The sequence below is a fragment of the Papaver somniferum genome, chromosome 10 (genome assembly GCF_003573695.1).
Source record: "Papaver somniferum cultivar HN1 chromosome 10, ASM357369v1, whole genome shotgun sequence".
Taxonomy (NCBI): Eukaryota; Viridiplantae; Streptophyta; class Magnoliopsida; order Ranunculales; family Papaveraceae; genus Papaver; species Papaver somniferum.
Window position 1 is genome coordinate 157,889,568 of NC_039367.1, and position 25,719 is coordinate 157,915,286.

The window sequence follows — 25,719 nt, forward strand, 5'->3', positions numbered from 1 at the left end:
ATAGAAAACTGTACTTGAGCTCAAGGATTTCATGGCGCTTCGTCATACAATGACGAAGATCTACTCAAGGAACCGTGGAACTTCATCAACAAAAAGGTATGTGGAGACTAGAACTTATCTATCACTCAAAAGTCTATCTAATCTATCTCCTACTTCTTATGAGATAAAAAGTCGTATGCTATATAGACTGGATCATACACATTTGACATTTCGAGCTGACTATTCACTACTTATCTTTTTCTCGAAATCGTGTGTTGGTAAAGCGTTTCTCTTTGATCAAGTTTATCTTCACCTAGTGACGAAAGTCATGAAAAGTTTCAATTACTTTGAGAATTGCTGTGACGTGAAACAGTCTGTGAATAACGGCTATATAACGTCCTATGAGAATGTCTCAATGATTGGAATGAGAGTTTAGATTACATAACCATGTATTCCTTAATCTGAAGTTTTCGAACTTTGTTGATTGAGATAAACTGGAGGAATTGGCTTTGCCAAGTTCGCGAACCCAGTTTGCGAACTCAGTCCGCGAACTGTCGGAATTTCTTGTACCGAGAATTTTTGTTGGGATTCCAAATTCGTTCGTGAAGTTCAAGTCCGCGAACTGGCGGAAGTCTCTTTGCCGAGATTTTCTGCTGAGTTTGGAAAACTCTGTCGGTTACCTTAAGTCCGGGAACTTGTTTGCGAGCTTAAGTGGTTATGATCTAAAGATGTGCTCTGAACATGAAACTTAAATTACTAAGGAATGCTTTATGCAAACCGTGGCTATAATGTTCATGAGACGATTCAATCGAATCATCTTTGTTTCAATTGTGTCTTGTGTAGTTACATAATATCTCATAGCAATTTAACAACTCTCTAACTCGTTCATTTGAGTCAATTGAAATAGTTATGGTGAATAAGAACTAGGTTAATATGAATTACTCATATGGTTAACCTTTTGGGTTACTATGTTGAACCAACATACACGTACACATTTGGGCATGGTTTTCACAAACCCAGTAATCGTCTACCCAAGTGTGCAAAACTAATCCCTGATTTGAAGGCTATATAAAGGAGACATCTAGCATTGTGCAAAACTAATCCCCACACGTCTGTGTGATACTAGTGCGCTCTCTAGAGTCGATTCTCCTTTAACCTTTGGTTTTCTTCTCTAAAACCAGGTTAACGACTTAAATACTTCATTGGGATTGTGAAGCCAGACTGATACTACTTTTATCGTAGTTGTGTGATCTGATCTTGCATCTTCTATCGTATGAGTACAATCTATCGATTGGCTTGAGATCGTGTGAGTTCTCCGATGGGAAAGATAAAGAAGTCACAAACATATTTTTCTCACAGTTTGTGATTCCTCGAAAAACCGCTTGTGTAGTCAAGAAGGATTGTTGAGAGGTGATTGATTAATCTAGGTTATTCTTCGGGAATATAAGACCGGATTATCAATTGGTTCATGTTCACCTTGATTTTATATCTTAAGACGGAACAAAAACCTAGGGTTTTTCTGTGGGAGACAGATTTATCCTTTGATAGACTTTTCTGTGTGAGACAGATTTGTTTATTATCAAGTCTGCGATTTTGGGTTGCAGCAACTCTTGGTTGTGGGTGAGATCAGCTAAGGGAATCAAGTGCGCAATATCCTGTTGGGATCAGAGGCGTAGGAGTACAACTGTACCTTGAATCGGTGGGAGACTGATTGGGGTTAACTATAGTCCAGTTCGAAGTTAGGTTGTAGTAGGCTAGTATCTGTAGCGGCTTAATACAGTGTGTATTCAATCTGGACTAGGTCCCGGGGTTTTTATGCATTTGCGGTTTCCTCGTTAACAAAACTTCTGGTGTCTGTGTTATTTTTTTTTTCGCATTATATTTTTTAGATAATTGAAATAATACAGGTTGTCCGTTAAGATCATCAATTGGAAATCCAACCTTTGGTTGTTGATTGATATTGATTGATCCTTGGATATTGGTCTTTGGTACCGTCCAAGTTATTCCTTGTATTTGATAAAGACTCGCTATTGTTTTTAGCTTGAGTAAAAATCAAATCAAGAGAGAGATATTAACTCCTTGAGATACTTTAATCTAGATTGAGTCTGACTATCTAGTTGATTCTCTGGCAAAGTATTTCGTAGTTAGTCCATACAGATTGCTAAGCGAAATATTGGGTGGTGTTGTTAGACCCCCTCTTTTTTCAATTGGTATCAGAGTAGGCAAATACATTAAAGACCTCATCAGTCTGTGTTTGTAGCGATCTGACTCTATGGACAAGAGTATTATCTCTGATAAACGCGTCACCAGTAATAAAGATTCTCTCTCGTCTAAATCTATTAAAGAGAAAAGTTCAATCTCGAATATAGAGAAACCTTGTGGTTCGACGAGACAGACAAATAATGGTATGAGTGTTCATGATTACCCTTCGAAAGAGACCTTCTCTTCTAATGAATGGGAAACAGCTGAAGAGAGTAAATTGATTCTAAATCTTGTTAGAATTCAAGTTGTTAGAATGAATCAGTTAAAACACCATATCAATGCTCTTCTTGGTATTTAAAGAGATTGCAAATTCCATGGAAACGCTGAAGATCAGTCTTCATGCTTGACTTTTGAGGCCAGCCTCGAAAAGGATGCCTTGGATATTGAACGCCGCTTGAGTAAAATATCCGTTCCAGGATGTTCAAAGCAATCTAATGTACCAAGAACTTCTGATGCTTTACATTCAGAACTAAATACAGATATTCCTAATGTTTCTTCCAATCATGAACTTGGGACATTCTGTAAAAGAGACAACTCTTTTGACAGTAATATTAAGACTAAATCCTCCAATCATTCCTATGATCAAAAGGTATGTCTTGTCTGTGAGACCAAGTGTTATGTTAGACAGAAGAGAAACTCCAAGTTGAATAAAGACTCCTTAGTTCAACTTCAACACACCCTAGATTTGATTCTCAAAGGTGTGACTGATATCCGTATGATTGAACCAATTGGTTTTCTTACCTATCCTGTGTATGCAACCAGTAAAGTCAGTACAGTGAGTTCCTCCAATGTTCAAAGTCAAAATAGACGTCTTAATAAACATCGTCTTAAGGAAGTTCAACGCTTTGTCTCTAAATGCAACATTGTTCCTGTTGAGAAGATCATTCTAGAAGAAAGGAAAATTGATAAGATAAGAGAGGATATTAAAGAGAGAATTGTAAGATACAAAGAGCTTGTCAACAAATTATCTTCTTCCTCATGTCAAGACACTTCTGGTAAGAATTCTAACTATGTCTCTTATTTAGATAATAGTAAATTTTATGATAATTTCTCATGTCAGACAAGATCTCTCTCTAAGACTAAGAGGAAAAACAAACTTAACCAAAAACACAAAACTCTTAATGATCCTATGGCTCGTACTTGTGTTAATTAATCACAAGGTTTAGAGCTTACTCATAAAAAACCTTGTTGAGTAAGTTTGTGTTAAACAGGTATACTTGTTGCTTGCATCTGATAAGTTAGGTTATTTTCTTATCGTCCATAGCAAAACTTATGTTGACAGATCCGCCAATAACAAGTATTGGTTAAGTCAAAAGATTTTGTTGCATATTGTCTTAAAATTTGTTTTTAGATGTTTGAAGGACTTTATTTCTTGGGTATTTGTTGTACTCGAACGGATTCCGTTCTGGCCCGAGTCAGCAGTTTATTTGAAACCCTAAATTGTTGTCCCCAAGGATAAAATATCCAACCTCTTAGGGTTATAAGTCACGTACGTGTATCTCTGGTGGTTTTTGGATTTTCAGAGAATGTCTTCCTCCTCTTCTTGCTATGGTGGTTCCGGAAAAGGATTTCTTGACAAAAGTGTTGAGGTTGATTCCAGGAGGAAGAGAACACTTGTATATGAAGATCATCCCAATGCTTCATGCTTCTTTTCTTATTCTCATGAAGATGTTGAGAAGGATGATATGATCTCTGCTGAAGTCGTTCATGACTTTCTTAAGTACTTTGGAGAAGCAAAACAACAGCTTGTTGATACTTTAAAAGGTCTTGATAAGGTGAAAACTGAGTTGGAAAAGGTTGTGTCTGGCCTTGGTCTCATAAAATCTCAAATCAATGATCTTCGTAAAGAGAATCATCTCTCTGATGAAGCAGATAAGGCTGGCGTTCACAAGCCCGAAGACTCCATGTCTTGTGAGGATCCTGTACTGCCCATATCCCTATTCGCTGTCAAGAAAACGATGGAGTCTGATTCTCTCTAGCTTGTAATTTTGTTGCCTAGTATGTCTTCTTTTTGGATTAGATGGAAGAATAACTAGAGCTTTAAATAGCGAAGATTGTGACCGCACATACCTATTTTTGTTTTCATCTTCTTATGCTATTTTTTAGGTTTATTTTTTTTAAATTCTAAAAATATTTGGAGGATGATATTGCAGTATTAATCTATTTTGAAGTATTGAAATATTTTTATGGGATATGTATTGTTTGCGTCCGTGAACTTGGAGGTCCCATATTGTGTCAAAAGTAAAGTCGTTCATAAATTGATATTCGTATTTATGAAAGGACGAATGGACTTTTGACAATTACAAAATTTATGCCTATGCAGTCATTTATTTGATGGAAAATAGGATGAAATCTTTTGTTTGACAAGGATAAAGTCTATTATGTCGTTATGCAAATAGTGATGGAAAATAGAATAGATCCTTGTATGTTATACACGGTATTGATCTTCATCGATCCGTTTTGCTATGTTTTACCGTGAAGGCTCCATTGTGTATCTTATGTTGAGCACCTTACAACTATGTCGATTAATATTGGCCTTGTTGGTTGTTCCATGAGATGTTATATGTTGAGTATTCTTGAACTAAATTAATCATCTGGATTGGTTATTTAGTTATTTGCTCAGAAAGTCTTCTTTTGTCGAGCAACATCTTTTGACAATTAAATTGATTGCTTCGGTAATTAGTTTGGTTGTGTATTCCAATTAGATCAATTATAGGTTCTCGTGTAATTAATCTGGTTGAGTTTTTCATATATTCCACAAGTTCTTGTGTTGAGTATATGAACGGCTATACTAATCATGTTATATTGGTTGATGTAGTCGTATATTCCGTAAGGTTTTCCTTATGTTGAGTATTTGAACGATTAAGGTAGTCATCTCCGTGTGGTTATCTTAGTCGTAGCTCCGTAAGTTTACTTATGTTGAGCACAATCAATTAAATTCATCACCTTTGTGGTTAGATTTAGTTGCGTATTCCAATTAAATTAATCATGGGTTCACTTGTGATTAATTTGATTGAGTTTTGGATATTGAAAATCAGTTTCCTATGGTTTTTGGTGTTCAATTAAAAAAAATCCTTCTTTTCTTTCGAAATTAAGTTCGCTCTTGTTGTTCTTTCGGGAATGACATCAAATGGGGGAGGGTTCTTTTGAACTTGTGCTTAATGGTAATATCTTGCGGGGTGTGCGACTGTGGAATTTTATAGGGGTTATCTTGTATCTTAAAACTCCTTGATGAATGCATTTAGCTTCGGCTTTGTGATTGCATCTAAATTAAGTTGGTATGTATTTTTTCTTTTAGTCTATGAAATATCTCTTGTGGAAATTTCATTATGATCCCGTTCTTTTACCTTTGCCAATTTTATTGACAAAAAGGGGGAGAAATAATGTAGTTCACACTATAAATACATATGGTTTTCGGATCATTGTGTAAGGAGGAGCGGTTTCCATGATCGAGATGGAGTATTGACTAAGGGGGAGTGATATATATCACCATAGTATTGTTGTTAAAGTCGTGATGCAATTGGAATTTGATGTTACATAATGATACTATGACACTGAATAATAATGATCGAGAATCTCGATTTCTCTCATTGTTATAGATACGGATCTTCAACAACGGTGGTGCTAAACTTACAACCTTTGGGATCATTGGAGTACTTGGAAGGACGAAGATTTCAAGGAACGTTGAAGATTAGACTATGGAATATGAGCCACTAAAGTTTATATTTTTTGTATTCCATATGTATTAATAGTTTTGTCACTAAAATTGACAAAGGGGGAGATTGTTAGAGCATAGCTCGGTCGACCTCGCATGCGTTGCAATATCAAGCATGTTTGTCAATGTTAGTGATCAAAACTATTAGTCTTGATTTCTAGTCTATTATAGCTAAGTCTCAGACTAGGATAGAAAAGTGTAGTTGAGCTCAAGGACTTCAAGGTGATTCATCATACAACGACGAAGATCTACTCAGGGAACCGTGGAACTTCATAAACAAAAATGTATGTGGAGACTTGAACTTATCTATCACTCAAAAGTCTATCTATTCTATCTCCTACTTCTTATGAGACAAAAAGTCGTATGCTATATATACTGGATCATACACATTTGACATGTCGAGCTGACTATTCACTACTTATCTTTTTCTCGAAACCGTGTGTTTGTAAACAGTTTTGCTTTGATCAAGTTTATCTTAACCTAGTGACGAAAGTCATGAAAAGTTTCAATTACTTTGAGAATTGCTCTGACGAGAAACAGTCTGTGAATAACGGCTATATAACATCCTCTGAGAATGTCTCAATGATTGGAATGAGAGTTTAGATTACATAACCATGTATTCCTTAATCCGAAGTTTTCGAACTTTGTTGATTGAGAGGAATTGGCTTTTCAAAGTCCGCGAACCCAGTTTGCGAACTCAGTCCGCGAACTGTCGGAAGTTCTTGTACCGAGAATTTCTTCTGGGATTCCAAATTCGTTCGTGAAGTTCAAGTCCGCGAACTGGCGGAAGTCTCTTTGCCGAGATTTTCTGCTGAGTTTGGAAAACTCTGTCGGTTGCCTTAAGTCCGCGAACTTGTTTGTGAGATTAAGTGGTTATGATCTAAAGATGTGCTCTGAACATGAAACTTAAATTACTAAGGAATGCTTTATGCAAACCATGGCTATAAAGTTCATGAGCCGATTCAATCGAATCGAATCATCTTTGTTTCAATTGTGTCTTGTGTAGTTACATAAGATCTCATAGCAATTGAACAACTCTCTTACTAGTTCATTTGAGTAAATTGAACTAGTTATGGTGAATAAGAACTAGGTTGATATGAATTTCTCATATGGTTAACTTTTTGGGTTACTATGTTGAACCAACATACACGTACACGTTTGGGCATGGTTTTCACAAACCCAGTAAACGTCTACCCTAGTGTGTGTGACAAGCTAAGTTTTCTATATAACGGTTGAGAAATATTTGCTTGAATCTAAATCAGGTTTTCATCTAACGGTGAAAATATTTGCTTGAATCTAAATCAGGTTTTCATCTAACGGTGAATATGGATTGCTTTGTAACTAAGGCAAAACCCTGATTTGAAGGCTATATAAAGGAGACATCTAGCATTGTGAAAAACTAATCCCCACACGTCTGTGTGATACTAGTGCGCTCGCTAGAGTCGATTCTCCTTTAACCTTTGGTTTTCTTCTCTAAAACCAGGTTAACGACTTAAAGACTTCATTGGGATTGTGAAGCCAGAACGATACTACTTTTATCATAGTTGTGTGATCTGATCTTGCATATTCTATCGTACGAGTACAATCTATTGATTGGCTTGAGATCGTGAGAGTTCTCCGATAGGCAAGATAAAGAAGTCACAAACATCTTCGTCTCACTGTTTGTGATTCCTCGACAAACCGCTTGTATAGTCAAGAAGGATTGCTGAGAGGTGATTGATTAATCTAGGATGTTCTTTGGGAATATAAGACTGGATTATCAATTGGTTCCCGTTCACCTTGATTTTATATCTTAAGACGGAATAAAAACCTAGGGTTTTTTGTGGGAGACAGATTTATCCTTTGATAGACTTTTGTGTGTGAGACAGATTTGTTTATTATCAAGTCTGCGATTTTGGGTTGCAACAACTCTTGGTTGTGCGTGAGATCAGCTAAGGGAATCAAGTGCACAGTATCCTGCTGGGATCAGAGGTGTAGGAGTACAACTATACATTGAATCGGTGGGAGACTGATTGGGGTTCAACTATAGTCCAGTCCGAAGTTAGCTTGTAGTAGGCTAGTGTCTGTAGCGGATTAATACAGTGTGTATTCAATCTGGACTAAGTCCCGGGTTTTTATGCATTTGCGGTTTCCTCGTTAACAAAACTTCTGGTTTCTGTGTTATTTCTTTTCCGCATTATATTTTTTATATAATTGAAATAATACAGGTTGTGCGTTAAGATCATCAATTGTAAATCTAACCTTTGGTAGTTGATTGATATTGATTGATCCTTGGATATTGGTCTTTGGTACCGTCCAAGTTATTCCTTGTATTTGATAAAGACTCGCTATTGTTTTTATCTTGAGTAAAAATCAAATCAAGAGAAAGATATTAACTCCTTGAGATACTTTAATCTAGATTGATTCTGACTGTCTAGTTGATTCTCTACCAAAGTATTTCGGAGTTAGTCCATACAGATTACTAAGCGAAATATTGGGTGGTGTTGTTAGACCCCCGCTTTTTCGCGGACATCGAGTACAAGAGCAATAAATGCACTGACGAAGTAGTGGAAGAGATAAGAAGAATCTGGTCAAAGTGAGACTCAGCTAAATATATCAAGGGAGACATCAGCAGCATTCATTAAGTAGACGATATCGGGCAAAGGAACATCAGGAGAAGGTATTCTAGGCTCGACCCAGAATCTCGGGCCAAACTCTATTCCTAAGTCGAGAAGGACATCAAGAAATATGCACCATAATTTACACGGTAACTTGAGTGTATCATCACTTACGGCTATAAATAGAGGGCTATGTAGAGAGTTGAGGGACAAGTAATTAGTGATGGAAGAGAGAATACCAAGAGCTTGAGAGTGAGACTTGTGAGCTTGTAAGAAGAGACATCCTTTGTAACCTTTAATCAAGTAATAAAGATCATCCCTTACCCCCGTGGACGTAGGTAATCATACCGAACCACGTATCTCTTGTGTTCTTGTGCCTCTCTTGCTTGTTCACTTCATTAGGTGTGTGTATGTGTTTCTTTGGATGTAGTTGTAGGATTTTCCACATCTACACTAACCTTTGTAAGCCCATTTTGCAGCCTTCCCAGCTACAAGCTTTTTTCTCACCCATTCCTACAAACCTGGCTCCATAGTAACATTGAACATCAGCTCTTCAATAATGAAAAATAAATCTGAGTTTCTTACATTCTCTGATTTGCAGAGATGAGAGAGAAAAGATAAAACTGAAAAACTAAAATTCAAATTAAAGTTACACAATACAACTAACAAAGACATATATTTAAACTTTAAAGATGCCACCACAAGTGTTTCACACAAGCTGAATTTGTTTTGAAGCACCCTGAGTGAGTTACTCATTACCACCATCATTTGAATTGTCAGGCTTTGCACACTCTTGTGTAGAGTCTTCTGATGTCATAGTAGATATGCCATTACCCCCCTCAAGTGTAACGTTAGTGGAGATGAAACCTTCAACTTGGATCTTAGAATTTTGAACCTTGGACCATGGAAACCCTTGGTAAAAATGTCAGTTGTTTGACCCAATGTAGCTACATAGTAAACCTGTAAAGTCTTGAGTTTGACAAGTTCTCTGACATAATGAAAATCAATCCTTAAACTTTTCATTCTTGTGTTCATCACTGGATTAGAGGCAAGAAAAATAGCACTGACATTGTCACAACCAAGCCTGGGAGGTGCAGTGAGAGAAAAGTGCAGATCTTTTAACAACTGAAAAATCCAAACTGATTCTGCAGCAGCAATTGCCAAGGCTCTATACTCTGATTCTGTAGAAGATCTAGAAACAGTAGCTTGTTTCTTGGCTGACCAAAAAATTGGATTTGAGCCAAAATAAATGCAGAAACCCCCAATAGATCTACTGTCAGATACAGCTCCATCCCAGTCAGCATCTGAGTAACCATGAAGTGTCATAGGGCCTTTTGTGAAAAAAATACCAAGATCAATAGTGCCCTTTAGGTATCTGACAATTCTATGAGCAGCTTCAAGATGAAAAGTAGTTGGTTGAGACATAAATTGACAAACTTGTTGAACTGCAAAGGAAATTTCAGGTCTGCTCCAAGTTAAATAGTGAAGAGCACCAACAAGAGATCTGTATATAGAAGGATCAGGTAATAAGGGCCCTTCAGAAGTAAGTTGAGCATTGGCAGCTGCAGGAGAAGTGCAGGGCAACCAACCATGTTTGTCCTTTTGAGAAGATCAAGAATATACTTGGACTGAGAAAGGAAAATACCAGTTGAACTCCTCTGTATTTCAATACCAAGAAGATCCAAGATCTTTGAAAATAAAGTGAGTGTTTAATTCAGAAATAAATGCAGAAATATGAGCATTATCATTTCCAGTAACCAAAATGTCATCAACATAGACAAGTGCTATAGTAATTCTTCTACCCACTTTCTGAACAAATAAGGAAGTACCAGCAAATGAAGAGACAAATCCCAAGGAAAGAAGAATATTTGATAACTTTGCATACCAAGCTCTAGGAGCTTGTTTCAGTCCATAAATGGATTTGTGTAACTTGCGTACATAGTGAGGATGCTCTTCATCCTTAAAACCAGGTGGTTGTTCCATGTAGACTGGTTCCTCCAAATTTCCATGAAGGAAGGCATTGGACATATCAAGCTGAGAGATAGGCCAATTAAAATTAACAGCAGAGATAAAATAAGTCTGATGGTGGTAGGTTTAGCTACAGGGCTAAAGGTCTCTGCAAAATCAATTCCAAACTGTTGATGGTATCCCTTGGAAACAAGCCTAGCTCTGATACCATAGTAACATTGAACATCATCTCTTCATTAATGAAAAATAAATCTGAGTTTCTTACATTCTCTGATTTGCAGAGAAGAGAGAGAAAAGATAAAACTTGCATACATAGTGAGGATGCAGTTTATTAACCCCAACGCATAGATCTGCCACAAAAAATATATATATATGGCCTGGTTATGGTCATATGCCTTTATTTAGGGCTCATTTGACATTTAACTAGCTCTAGCAAACAAAGGGACACTATAGTTACTTGCTCTAGCAAACAAAGGAATAATCCACAATAATACCCTATAGCTTGTAGTTAAATAGAAAATGTTGAATATGATCCTAGACTGTTTACCCAGCCTAGACTGTTTCAGGTAATGAAAAATCCTTTCTTTGGCTGCTTGTAATTTGAAGCATATACTACCAATTAATAAGAATTTTCGTTTTTTTAATGACAGAGAGAGCCTGATCCAAGTACTAGGTTCACACAGAAAGAAACACCAACAAAGGGATAAACTATCGGGCATTTCTTGAGCTTAAACTATTTGGATTTTAATAAGTGACAAATTCGTAGGTGATATCAATGTTGCATGGTCTAATTGATCAATCCGCAACAAATGATTGATTACTCACTCAAAAAGAAAATCATGCATAAATTTTGTCGCAAACGGATAAAGTCAGCGCCATATGTACTCTACTTGCAGCTATATAAAGAGATCATTACTCCCAAGTGAAGCAACACTTGAAACCTATTAGCATTGCAAATTAGAATCATAGGAATATCTCATAATGAAGTTGATCCCACTCTATTATCTGTTCATGTTCATTATGTCAGCCCACACTGTCTTTAGCCAGATCAAAATAATTGAACCAGTCGAACCGCTTTCCCATTTCTGTTTCGGCGAACAAAATTATTCCAGTTTATATGGTACAAATTTGCAAGCTTTGCTCACTTCCTTGTCAGTATCGACCCTCCTACAGGCTTTGAACTAGGCTCTAGAGGCCAAGCTGAAGATCGTGTCTATGGAATCGCCCTTTGCCGAGGAGACATGAGTGATTATCATTGTTTTATATGTTTAGTTAGTGCAAGAAGTAAGATTCGTACACATTGCACTTACAGCAAAGGCGCTGTCATATGGTATGATAACTGCACAGTTAAGTACTCGAATGAGAAATTCTTTGGTAAGATTGATTACAGTCACCAAGTTTACTTAAATAATGTGAACAACGTAAACGATCCTAATGTTTTTAATAAGAAAACAAGAGAGTTAATTACAGATTTATCAGAAAAGGCTGTAGTTGCTGGGATGAAGCTGTTCGCAACCGGAGAAATGGCCTTGGGAGGATATTCTGATGAGAAGTTGTATGGGTTAGCTCAATGTAGCCGAGATTTGTCATCTAGTAACTGCAAGAAGTGCTTGGATGATGCAGTGAGCAAATTACCAAGTTGTTGTGACGGTAAAAGAGGTGGCAGAATTCTTGGTGGAAGCTGCAATATTAGATATGAATTGTACCCTTTCTTCAAGCCTTAAAACATAACATACAGATTGTCACACCTTGAGCCACATTTACGAAAAAAAAAAGTTAACTCAACATATGAATTTGTATTTGTATATGTATTCTTATTAATAATCACTATAATAAGTTCTTAATAGAAGCAATGGTGGAATGATTCACCCAGTATTAAGGGTACAATTCACTATAATAGCTCTTTTAGAATGTTTCCACTATTGAAAACTACATTCCAGGTTTGCTTGTAACTCTTGGCACGTATATTACGAATTTAGACTGTTTCCACTATTGAAAACTACATTCCAGGTTTGCTTGTAACTCTTGGCACATATATTACGAATCTATTAAGGATTTGAATGAATGTTTGTTGCGTTTTTTTTTAGATGTACAGTGAGGGTCTATGGCAAGAATGCAGACCGCTGTTTAACATTTTAAAGGTTCTTCTAGTAGTGTGTACATCAAGAGATTCAAGAAGAGCTACTTTATATACATGAGGTTCTTATGTTTAATTAGGCAGAAAAATGAGGTTCTTCCACCAGGATTCTAGAAGAGCTACTTTATATACATGACTACAAGAAAAACTGGATTAAGCAACCATGCAGTTTTGGTTGCAAAAGCCCATATTAAGTCGCACTAACCCTTAGAGCAACCTAATTTGGCTCTCGCTCTTGAGTTGCAAAAGGTGGGATCTCTATAGGTCTAGAGCATCTAGGCACTCGCTCTAAGAATGTTTCAACTACCATCAGCGATTAACTAATATGCTTGCTTTCAGTTTATTCCAATTATCCTAGAGTGAGTTGCTCTAAATTTATTTCAACCATCTTAGCGAGTAATATGTTACGTTGAAAAAGGTTTAGAGCAACTTAACTGACTAATAATAAGTTGCTCAAGGCTATTGGATGTACAAGATTTTAGTCGGTACAAACTTTCAACTTGTCTGAAATTAGTTGTTATAACTTTTGAGTTTGTCTAAAGTTAGTTGCTCCGGTTCGTTTAAAGGCTTCCGACCAATTTTGACTCGGCTGAATAAACAATTAAATCATAATTAACACAAAAAGCAAATACACAACAAACTAAATGCAAAATTAATTTAATTTATTATCATTAAATTCAATTTACAACATCAATTGTTAATCAGGAAAATTACAATCTCATTTTACAAAAATAAAATAAAAATACAATCTCATTTCTTAAAAAAAAAAACAAATTACAAGCTCTTGAACATACTTTAAATTTGAAGGCTATATCATGCTTCTTCTTACCAAATACTTAAAGCTTTGAAGGATACATCATGCTTCTTCTGAAACTCACTCAGATTCATATTGTTGCGACCTGATACCGTATTTTCTAGATCTGGTTTTGATGTCAAAGTTTAGGTTGCAAAGATACCCAACAATCCTAGCTACTGCAGAATCAGCACCAACAATCCTCAGCTGCCCATCACGCCATCATCTGCTCTGTTGTGAGTCTCTAGATGCAACTTATTCAGCCATTCCACCTGTGCGAAGCTCTCAGCAATTCAGTGCAATAACCTCAAAGCAAAAGCCTACAACATACACAACCAGCACCCATCATGTCATCCATTTCTTCATCACCAGAAGTACCATGAACAGAACATCAACAACAAATCTTCCCCTGCAATAGAAGCAAAAAAGTTAACAAATTTTGTTCATTAAAATCTCCATATGTTTTATTTGACAAAAGGGAACTACTATTAGTCTTCTACTTTAATGGCCTCTGGATGAAAAGAACAGTGATCAACATCCCGAAAATCTCCCCAGCAATCCTTGTAAATATAGTGATAATAGTACGAGCATTGAATATTGCAAGGAGAAACAACATAAAGGTTGTCCAGATACAGACCCTACACAAAAACATCACACATAGAACTGCTTCAATCAAACCTATCTTGCTATCTCAGTACCACCATCTCAACCAAACCGCTTCAGAATCCCATGAATATCAACACCGTTCTTGCAATTCCTCATCTACAATAGAAAAATCAAATCCATCAGCTCACAATTCACTCTTTCATAGTCTTCACTCTTGACAGTACTTTAGCTTTCAGAGATTAATCATATTTACCAGACCCTTCCTTTTCGGATTTGTACATGACATCTTCTACTTTGATTCTTTAGAAGTTCTTTAGTTCAATTTGATTGTCCTGAAACCTTCAAAATTGTAATCAAATTCTCTATATTCAATTGATCGAAAATAACAAAATCTAATAAGAAATGGATGACTAACCTTATGGACATTAACACTGCTTGCAATCTCTCATCTGTAGTTGTGGCTGCAACCTCCACCACTACTACCACCACCAGCACCCCATCTACCTCCTCCTTCTCCATTACCACCACCTCTAGGTCTAACTCAGGCGATACCTGCAATTGCAAATCAAACACCATTATGCTAAAACAATGACAAAGAAAAAAAAAGTAAAAACACAAACTGAAATCCCAAACATGATACACAAATAATACTTACAATCCAAAAAATTTCAACACCACCAAGTACAACAGCAGCAAGCTTTGATCTAAAAGGATTCTATACTCTGTACTCAATCACTTTACTACCACCTTTCATTCCACCTCCACCACGACCTCCTTCTTTGCTGCCTCCTATGCCTCTACCACCACCAAGGCCTCAAATTTTTCAAATCAAACATTCCCATCTCTAATCTTTCCCCTAAAACCTCAATTTCAGTTTCAGTCATTTGATTCAATTACATCCAAGAACCCTAGTATCTATATTGGGAAAGAACAGAAACCTTAGCTTCTCTAATCTTCATTAAAAATCACACATCAATCACTAATTCTTCCTCATCATATTTTGTTCACCAAACCCACTTTAATTTCTCAATTTCTAACTCTATTACAGATTCACTGACAAAACCCTAGTTCTCGATTCATAACAGGACTCAATCCTATTCTTCATAATTAGCAGAAACACCAACTCCTGCTTCTTTTATACATCCTCACAATATAAATTTCTTCAAGCCATACCTCAATTTGACCTCTCGATTTTCAACTGAAGAAGAGCAGAAAAGAAGAACGAAAAAGAAGAAAAAAGAAAAGAGAATAAGAATAGAAAATGAGTTTCAAAGAAGCAGGTGAAGAGGAGGAGAGGAGACGGCGATGACGAGTAAAAGATGGGTTGAGTGAATTAGATTTTCTCAAGTAATGCCGCCGGTCGTCGATCTATGGAGGAGACGAAGAGCAGAGAAGATGAAGATAGAGCAAAACAGATAGAGTTCGAGTGGTTGGGAGGGTTTGGTGGGTGAATGAAAATGATGGACGGAGTTCGTTGGATCCAGCTATACGGATTGAGAAAAGAATCTGACGGTTGAGATTTTATTTGTGATGCTCATACGGATTGAGATGCATTTGTGTTTCTTTTGTGTTAATACGAACTCATGTTTTCGGTTTAATTATCAACCTTTAGCATGAAAAAAATCCAAAAAAACTATAAATAAATTTAGAACACTGTTTTCGACATTCTGATATAAAAAAATCCAAAAAATGTATAAGAATGAATCGGGAAAATGAAAAATGAATTCGATAATTGGTGTGTTTCTTTGTGTTTTTGTGCTTTCTCTTTGTGCTTCGGGTTTGAATTTCGACTAGTCATGAAGTAATTTTTACAAGTAATATAGGTCATGAAGTAGCTTTAGTTCACACTGGTAAACTCAGGTTATAAGATTACAAGAGATGGACCACGGAATTTATGATGGTTCAGATCTCAAACTTAGTTGGATACATCATCAAAAACGATAAATATGAATCTCAGTGTTGATTCGAACTCCAAATGTGGTATAACAACATACAAAATATGATCCGAGATCGTAACCTGGCCGTGAGTGGACTACTATAAGTCCATCTACTTCGTACGAATGATGAATTCATCCATTTACAGGTAAGATTCCTTCGGAATATACCCTGAAACGTTAAACAAACCATGTTCTGGCATAATGTACGCATACCTTGGCTCCGAGATCGTAACCTTGCCGTGAGTGGACTACTATAAGTGCATCTACTTCGTACGAACGATGAATTCATCCATTTACAGATAAGATTCCTTCGGAATATACCCTGAAACGTTAAACAAACCATGTTCTGGCATATTGTACGCATACCTTGGCTCCGAGATCGTAACCTGGCATATTAAACAAACCATGTTCTGGCATATTGTACGTTAAACAAACCATGTTCTTACCCGATGTCGGTCGACCTCACACAAATTGGCCGAGATGATTGTGATTCTTCACCGAGCATGGGAACTACTAAGAGTAAATTGGGAAAATTGACCGAGTTTCATATATTTTTTTGACCAAAAGGGATTACCGGTATAATTCTAAAATTTTTGAGGTTTTGATAAAACACCTAAATCGATTTCATGTTAAATCATAGGAATCATATTTTTCCGATTCTTTCTTTTCGCTGTCCCAATTTATTTTTTATCACCAAATTCGGATATAAATTGCATTTTAGGTCAAAACGAACAAGCATTATGGTTTTTAAAATTTATTCGGCCAACAGAAAGCTAAGAGTTCCTAGATAATGATAGGAGACAAATTCGGTAATTATCATAGATTTTCAATTATATAAACTTTCGGATAATGTATTAGAAGTTAAAGGGAATGAACCGATGAATTATCATCTTTGAAAATATGTATAACATATAAAAATTAGATTGAATACTAGTATACTACGAATGTGTATAAATCAATTGAATGAAAATGATTAGCAAAATGAGAAAGAATGGGAAATGTCTTCTTAGACCGTCGATCAAATAAAACATCAAAAATTACTTAAAAAGACTTTGATCCAAGATAAAATAAAAAGTTATGCACCAACGAATCAATGAAGATTTTATTTGGAAATCATATCAGGAAGTATTCATTAATTACTAAGATAGATTTAAATTATATACGCAAAAAATGTTAGATCACTACAAAAATGAACGAATTCTAAATCATCACGAATTATATGTGTGGATACAAAATATAAATCGGAAATGATTTATGCACCGAGCGGTGTATGCACCGTGTGAGAGGAGGGTGGGGTCCATTTCTTTCTCACTCCCTATCCCAATGTTCATAGCCATTACTGGACCGTCAAATTTTTCCGAAATGCGATTCACGGTACTCTTCTTCAGATGTAGCAAAGTTGAATGTAAGCCGGTAAAAGATAATATCATCAATGGCATTAATCTGGCCAATACGAAGCCAAAAATTATAATCCACCGATATTAACTCAAAATGAAAGCTCATACGGATTGCCACGTGTTTTGAATTGGGAAACCTTTTATGCGGCAAAATTCAATTATTTTGAATTAAAGGTTTCTTTTTCCGCGGTAAAATTTCCCACCACTTTATGCGAAGAAACTTATAGCCACGTGTTTGCTTCTCCTTCACGTGTTTGCTTACCCTTATTTGGTCCAACGAAGACTTGATAGTTGACTGCTCATCCTTCACGTGTTTGCTTAAAAATAATGTTTACTGTTTACTGAAGTGGAACGGTACAATAGGGCAAAGTAACAACTAACAATGTTTCTATGAGATGATATATCCTTAAATTTTAGAGTCTACCATTCATTTTCTAAAACCATCGTCAAGAACGGCACAAATTATAGTTTGGACATATACATATATCCTTAAAACAAATTTTTACTCACCACAAACTGATTCTATTTATTACATAACTACATTTAGAATGACTAAAAGAAAAAATTTAGTACACAAATCACAAATTTTAAAATTCTGGCTTTTCTTTGTTGTGACTAAGACTTGGTTGCTGAGATAGGATTGTACCAACCAAACAATTTTTGAATTGCTGCCTCTTGGTGCCTCAAAGTAAATAGCCATTCAAGCACTTTTTTAGTTTCTGTAGGTAACTTGAAAAAGTGATGGAGAAACCGAACACCTTTGTTAGTCGCTAAGAAGTAGTGGATATAAATTTACAGCAAGCAAACTAACTGGTAGTTGTAAACTTGGTCGCTTGACCATTAAAGCGACCAAAATTTTGGCTGCTTGCTAAGATTTTAGTCGCTTAAGTCATGTTTTCTTGTAGTGACTTCTCTCGCGCCCATGTGCAAGCTATCTTCCATTATTGGTGTCTCTCACTGATTAGAGTGTCTATTAATAATACAAATTTTCTTACACATGTCTCGCACGTCCATTTTCCTTTGTTTGAATGGTCTCATGCATGTCATATGTGTTAAGGATACAGCTATCCTCACTCATTCAAAGCAGTAACTACAGTTGTATTCTTCTAAGCTATAGCTGTCATATTATGTCGACATTCTAATGTCTGTCAATCTTGTATTTTTGGTATACAATCTTGCAATATCTTCTGTAATAATATCTGTATACGGCTCTTTATATTGAATGAGAATCCACAATATTAAGTGTGGAACATTTCACCAAAACATCTTGTCCTGGCTTGGTAATTTATGTCTTAATATATGTTGATGACATTATCATCACAGGTTCCAATTCTTCTCTTATTACAAACCTAATATCTGCTCTGAATTCTGTTTTTGCAATCAAAGATTTAGGTGACCTCAGCTACTTCTTGGGGATAGAAGTTATTAAGCAAAAAGATTCAGTTTTGTTGAGTCAACAAAAATACATCATTGATCTACTTAAACGGACCAAGATGGATGCTGCAAAACCAGTTGCTACTCCCTTGGCTATGAACACTAAAATCAGCAGATTGGGTACGCAAAGATTTGAGGATCCAACGCTTTATAGAAGTGTATGTGGAGCATTGCAGTATCTACATCTCACTCGGCTTGATATTGCTGTCGCAGTAAACAAAGTGTGCCAGTTCATGCAAGACCCTTACATCGAGCATTGAGAGCTAATCAAACGCATACTCAGGTATCTCAAACACACAGTTCAACATGGTTTGGTTTTGCAAAAATCTTCAGATATCAACCTTCATGCCTACTCTGACTCTGATTGGGCTGGAAGTCTCGATGATCGCCGATCCACTAGTGGATACTGCATCTATTTTGGCAACAATCTTGTATCTTGGAGCGCAAGGAAACAGAAAATTGTTTCCAAGTCGATCATTGAAGCAGAATATAGAGGCATAGCCATAGCAACTTCTGAACAAACTGGCTTCAATCTTTGCTAAAAGAACTTGGTGTTGAAGTAAGAGCTCCATCAATCTGGTGTGACAATTTAGGGGCTACATATCTCACTGCCAATCCAGTTTTTCATGCTCGTATGAAGCACATAGAAATTGATTATCACTTTGTGCGTGAAAGAGTAGCAAACAAGCAGCTTCTGGTACGGTTCATCTCGACTAAAGACCAAGTTGCTGACATCTTCACTAAGGGTTTGTCAGTACCAAGGTTTCTTTATCTCAGGAACAAGTTGAACATTCAACAACTCATGTTCAACTTGAGGGAGGATGTTAAGGATACAGCTATCCTCACTCATTCAAAGCAGTAACTACAGTTGTATCCTTCTAAGCTATAGCTATCATATTATGTCGACATTCTAATGTCTGTCAATCTTGTATTTTTGGTATACAATCTTGCAATATCTTCTGTAATAATAGCCGTATACGGCTCTTTATATTGAATGAGAATCCACAATATCAAGTGTGGAACATTTCATCAAAACATCTTGTCCTAGATATATGTGGTGTTCGTATCCTGCTTCAGATTTCTCGCTAAAAATAAACACCTAGAGATTAACAGGTAAAAACCAAAAGTAAGGTTACCCGAAGAAGAAACCCAATAAAGACTAGTATATTGGAAGAAAGAGATGAAGCTCTTGTTATGGCTGACCAGTTAAATTGTTATCATACGAAGAAGAGAATTCAACAACTAGTAACAAGAAGTAATAAGGATAAAGGTGAAATATTGTTGCAGGAAATCCTACAACTACACCCCTACTAAATTCTACAAATCAATTTAATTGAACTCCATGAAACTCATAAGAACGTTTATTAATCTCTTCCAATTGGATACAAAGTAATAAGCAAACCCTAACTTGGGAAGCAAATAAACTTTATCTCTCCTAATATCTTGTCTAAACACTCCAAAAAGCTCCCACCCAATAAAAGATCGCTCGGTTCTTTATATAGGGATTTACATAGTGAACGACAGCTAAGAAAGCCTTTATTTTCGGATTTGTCGTGTGTTAATAACGCACGCTTACATTGACTCTTATCGCACAAACTCTATAACATCGCATAGTTCTTCACACTTTACTCGTGATTAAGCTGACGTCATGTGATGCGTCATTTGGATAAGAAGTACGTGATCGTCTTCGCTCAGTCTTGATGATCATTATTTCGCTCGCTTACATAGTGTGCGGTATTTTGTATCTACATTTTACCTCTTCTCATGTCGTTTCTTTGGAAAAGGGTGCCATATGAGAAACTCTAATTTATGCTGCCGCCCCTGTTCACCTTTTCATATTCTTCTCTGCCTACATATTTCCCTGATTTGGGCATGACAGCTTACACGCGTCTTTTCAACCATTCATTATCTGACACGTCTTTCGTACCCGCCTCTTCTTATCCGTTCACTTTCAATCATCGCATTAATGGGGTAATCATCTTGGGGATCGGGAGTAAATCTTTTATTTACTCTCTATCATCTTCTCCTTTTCTCTCTGCAACTATTACTTCTTCTGCAACTATTACTTTCTTCTGCTGCTGTTCCTTTGATTAAAACCTTTCTGTTGTTCTTCTATGTTTGAGTTAATCACCACCTTCTCTCATTCTTATCACTCTTTTTACTTTTTCACATATGATCTTGATTGATTTGATCATCTGATTTTTGATTGATTTGATCATCTTTCTTTACCCTCATTCCCATACTTTTAAAAATGGTTCTCCAAGCAGGATGGAAAATACAAAGAGAATTCAATAGAATTCAAGCAGAATTTAAAGACAGAGGTTTTGCATTATCTATTCCTCCTAACTCAAAACCCACTTTTGCTTTCAACCCCGGATGGTTTTCACTTGATAACTGGAATGACCAGAAGATCATCATTTCAGTAGGGCAAATTCTCGCTGGTTTTCCTATCCCTCTTTATAATCCTCAAATTCCTTTATTTTATAGGATTCTTTCGGATGCGAGATTCTCGCGTGCAGTCTTCCAATTGAGCGGTGATAGTATCAGAATTATGGTAGAATATGCTCGGCGTGCGGCCGGGTTAGTGTCCCTTTATCCCAAAAAGGAGAAAAGCTGAGTATGCGTATATAGAGATTAACCCTGAGGAGTATACAGTGGATAATTTCTTCGCTCATTCTAAGATTGTTATTATGAAGAACGAGTCATCTTGCTGGAGTATTCGACTACAAATAAAAAAAAAACATCAAAGAAGAGAATAGGATCATGCGAGATGTCGATTTCCATGATACCACTAATAATACTGCACGATATTCGAAGGAAGATCGCTGGAATGTTTACCCCATCATTTTGAAAGGTCCTTACATTGCTGGTCTTCATGCTGATGGATCAATTAATTCTCTCCCTGAGGGTTTTCCCGCTTACAATCCTTGGGAATTCAAATGGACTGAGACAGAAGTTTTGGTATGTTATTCATGACTTCGCTTATTTACTTTTCATTATTCATTTCATTCCTCCTCTTATTAATTTTGTTGATTTCGGATTTCCAAGTTGAAGAAGGATCTAAGGACTTATGGGAGACAGAGCACCTCGAAAGCGCTACGTTCAATCACTGATGAAGTAAGAAATACTTTCTATTATTTTAACAATATTGTTGCCTCTGTTTCTTATCATTATCTGTGTGCGAAGTTTTAAGATGAAGAAGTCAGTGGTTCTGGCGAAGCTGTTGGCACTAAATGTAAAGGCATAATTCGCAACAAGAAGACTGCTTCTAAATCCTCTTCCAAGAATCCTTCAAAGAAGCGGAAAGCACCTTCTTCCTCTACTTCAAGCTCCCACTCTAGCGATGATGATGATACTCTTCTCGCTGAAGACCCTTCAATCACATCTTCTATGGAGCAACTTTCTGGCATCTTTTCTGATCCCATGTCTTCAATTGGAAATGAGTCACTCACTCGCACCTGCAATACCATTGTAAAAATATGAGATGCCCCTACTTTGGATGACGAATCCCGTCGTGGAGCTGCCTCAGCGTTGAGTCCAAGTTTTCAATATTCACTTGGCTCTTTGGTAATCTTCATGCCTTCACACCTTCTTTAATAATATCTTTATGTTATATATTCTTATGTTCATCCCATGTTTTCGCAGATGGCCCATGTGTCATATGCTGTTTCTTCAGATTATCAGAGAAAACTTCGCAAGCTTGAGGTTGAAATTAATAAACTCAAGACCCAAGTTTCCACTCATGAGAATGATGCATCTGATCTTCACAAGAGGGGAGATAAATTAGAAGCCGAAGTTTCTACTTATAAGAATCACATCTCCGACCTTCAGAAGAGGAATGATCAATTAGTTGGTGCGTAATTTTTCATTTTTTCTGTCAGTCTGTCTGTTCCTATTTTTTGCTCCCCTTGTAATTGTCTATTCTTGCAGAGATTTACAGCCTTAATGACGAGGCATCTTCTTTATTTCGCTCTCTTCATCTTCCTGTTGATGATGACATTCTCCTTGAGTATCTTAACGCTTCTCTTGATAACCTTGTTGATGAAAAATTAAAATCCCTTTCCTTGGAAGAGCTCAAGGAGAAGTACCGACTTCTTAATATTGATCACGGAAGTGCCTTATCTGTTATAAACGTCGTTTCTTGGAATCCAAAGAAAGGATTAAAGATTTAGAAGCTAGGATTAGTATTCTTATTACTGAGAAGGATGAAGTTGCTCTTAGAGGTGCCAAAGATTTGAAGGAATTTCAAAACACCATCCTTCAAGTTCAAATAGAGCGTGATCTAGCTTTAAGCGAATAAGACGCACTTGTTAAGCGAGGAAATTTGATTCGTTCCCGACTTCTTATAGAGAGTGATGCTGAGTTTGAATGGGCTGCTAAGGTCTTAGATAACGCTAGAAATGATTTAGCTGTAAATGTTAGTCCTGAGTCTGATCATGCTCCCTTGGTTAGAGATATCCTTTCTAAAAAAGAATGTTGTTTATAATTCTTATTCCCTTGTTATTTATTGATGAGAGTTCTTACGCATTTATTAACCTTCTTGTATTTTCTTCGCAGATGATGAGAAGGAATTCCGTGAGAAGATTGAGAGTCTGGAAGAGAAGTTTTCCGCTCGTGATTCTAAGTATCGCAGGCTCAAGAAAAATCTCACTATATTCAACCGTTTCTAACTTGAGTAATGATGTTGTTCGCGTTCGTGATGCAGCTATTAAGAAAGTTTGTGCGGATCATGGCATTCCTCCTTCAACTTATAAATTCGTTGAAATTCCTCTAAATGAAGAAGATTCTGATATCTCTGACAGTGAAGGAGAATATGAGTATGATGAGATTGAGGAGGAGGACAAAGATTCTGAAGTTGACAAGATCAATGAAGATGACACGAATGGAAAATAGTTGATCTTTCTTTGCACTTGTAAATCGTTTACCAATTTATTTTATATTAAACTTCTCCTGTGTAAACTCCTAAGCATTTCAAGCTTTTTCAATGTAAATTCTCCTTGTTTTGCACTAGTATTTGTAGAAATTGAAGTATTGTTCTTTCTAACTTTTGATCTTTCAGAGTTAATCCAATGTGCATTTTTATGAGAGTGTTGTATTCATTAGCATGTGCGTGATTCTATCATATGGAGGAGACTAACACTTCTCTATATGCTTGCATTCCCATACTTGCCTCTGTTAATCGTCCCAAGATGATTGGGGCAAGCACATGCAAAGATAACTCATCTTCTTCCTCGGCGATGCGTTGTTTTTCCCTTTGTATGTCTATTCATAATCACATCATTCACGTATCGGCAACTTCTGTTCATATCTCCGCATAATGCCTCAGCCATATTCTTTACTATCCACCTTTCGCGCCCATACATTCTGACTGTAGAAATTTTTCCTTTGGTTTTTCCTTTTGCTATAGAATTTGTGCGTCTGATTTCTCTTACCTACAAAACATTATAAGTTTCTGTTCTACTTTCTCATGAGATCTTATTTAGCCTTCCTAAGTAAAGGTCTTATTTTGCCCAAAATTTGATTTCGTTTTTGTGCGACGAGATCGCAGGCGGTTTTTGCACTTTCATGCAATAACCCATTGATCTCGCCTTATCATTTATGGCATTGATTCCTCTGCAGGTTTCATTATTGCACAAATACGATAAGCCTTAATACTCCGGTGAGTAAAAAGCCTTATGATATTTGCGTCTTTGACACAATTCAGCTCCTTAATGGAGGGTGTCGTCCTTATATTTCCCCTGACTTCCCCTTCAAGGAAGCTTACACCTACCGGGTTAGGGTGGGCTTCTCACATCCAGTGATGCAAAAATCAGTTTTTTTCGCAGCCTTTTATCCCTCTGCCGATATGGCTTATGGTTACAAGACCGCACCCTAAGTGGGGTTTCTTCGGACCGAGTGCATCATAGTCAAGACTTGTCAAGAGCGGTCAGCTACGCTTCAGACGCCCCAGGCACTCTTGACTCAACCGTGTACCTCGGCGCCTTGATCGAGTTTCTGCACTCCTTAGTAGAGAGCTTCTTACCTTAGTCTTTGAACTAAGGCGCTCTACCGGATGGGCTTTTGTTTCACCCCAAATCTCCATGACTCAGGATTCAGGGTCGGTGTAGCTTTCACCTGAGCCATGTTATCTAGGTTTTCCCAATATGACGCGCGTTAGGTCTTATTATTGCCACTTGCTGTATGAAAACTAGGGTGCACGCCATAATTGGATACCTAGCCTCCCTAATTAGAGGTTTTACGTCTGTAGCCTTCTATTAAGGTCTTATCATAAGGTCTTATTTTCGCCCTTTTGCATGACATTATCATAAAGGAATAATGATTTTCATTTGCATTCATACTCTTGATCAATACATTGTTTTCATCTTCTCCCTTTGCTTATTCGCCCACATGATTACTATTTTTTAAACTATCTCATAACCAAGATGACTTGCCAGTCTCTTACATCTTATGTACTTTATTGAGTTCGCATATGCTTTTTAATACATTTTCTCGCATACGTTATTCATTTTATGATGTGCTACGACTGTTGCACGGATCATATTTATGCAAGTACACTTAGTTCCATAGCTCGTCAGATGGTGCTCCTTCCTTCTCTCCTGTTAGTGCATGCATCCCATTTCCAACTACCTTCTTGATTCTGTATGGCCCTTCCCATTTGTTCTCCATTTGTCTCTTATTGTTTTTCTGATAAGGCGATTTTTGTCTCAATATCAAATCTCCTTTTTTGAATTTGCTCATGCTAACGTGTTTGCTTTCTTGTGCGGTTGTTATCGCCTTCACTGAGGTTGTTCTCATCTCACTTTACTTGTTCACAGCATCCACCATTAATCGCTCACTTCTCTTGCTATCTTGTATTTGTTGCTTCCAATTTCTTCGCTTGCTTGCACGTTCTTC

The 25,719-nt window shown here is 36.8% G+C and overlaps 2 protein-coding genes and 1 pseudogene across 2 annotated transcripts; all 3 read left to right on the forward strand.

Annotated features, from left to right (window-relative positions):
- Positions 1 to 11,541: 11,541 nt before the first annotated feature.
- Positions 11,542 to 12,245, forward strand: LOC113316679 (annotated as a pseudogene).
- A 5,111-nt stretch (positions 12,246 to 17,356) lies between these two features.
- Positions 17,357 to 19,085, forward strand: LOC113316680 (uncharacterized mitochondrial protein AtMg00810-like). Its single transcript, XM_026564830.1, has 2 exons — positions 17,357 to 17,399; positions 18,715 to 19,085. The coding sequence occupies exons 1-2, from the start codon at positions 17,357 to 17,359 to the stop codon at positions 19,083 to 19,085; spliced, it is 414 nt and encodes a 137-aa protein (XP_026420615.1).
- Positions 19,086 to 21,588: 2,503 nt separating this feature from the next.
- LOC113316681 lies at positions 21,589 to 23,718 on the forward strand. Its single transcript, XM_026564831.1, has 8 exons — positions 21,589 to 21,733; positions 22,019 to 22,296; positions 22,471 to 22,678; positions 22,756 to 22,938; positions 22,980 to 23,048; positions 23,175 to 23,300; positions 23,383 to 23,439; positions 23,531 to 23,718. The coding sequence occupies exons 1-8, from the start codon at positions 21,589 to 21,591 to the stop codon at positions 23,716 to 23,718; spliced, it is 1,254 nt and encodes a 417-aa protein (XP_026420616.1).
- Positions 23,719 to 25,719: the final 2,001 nt, after the last annotated feature.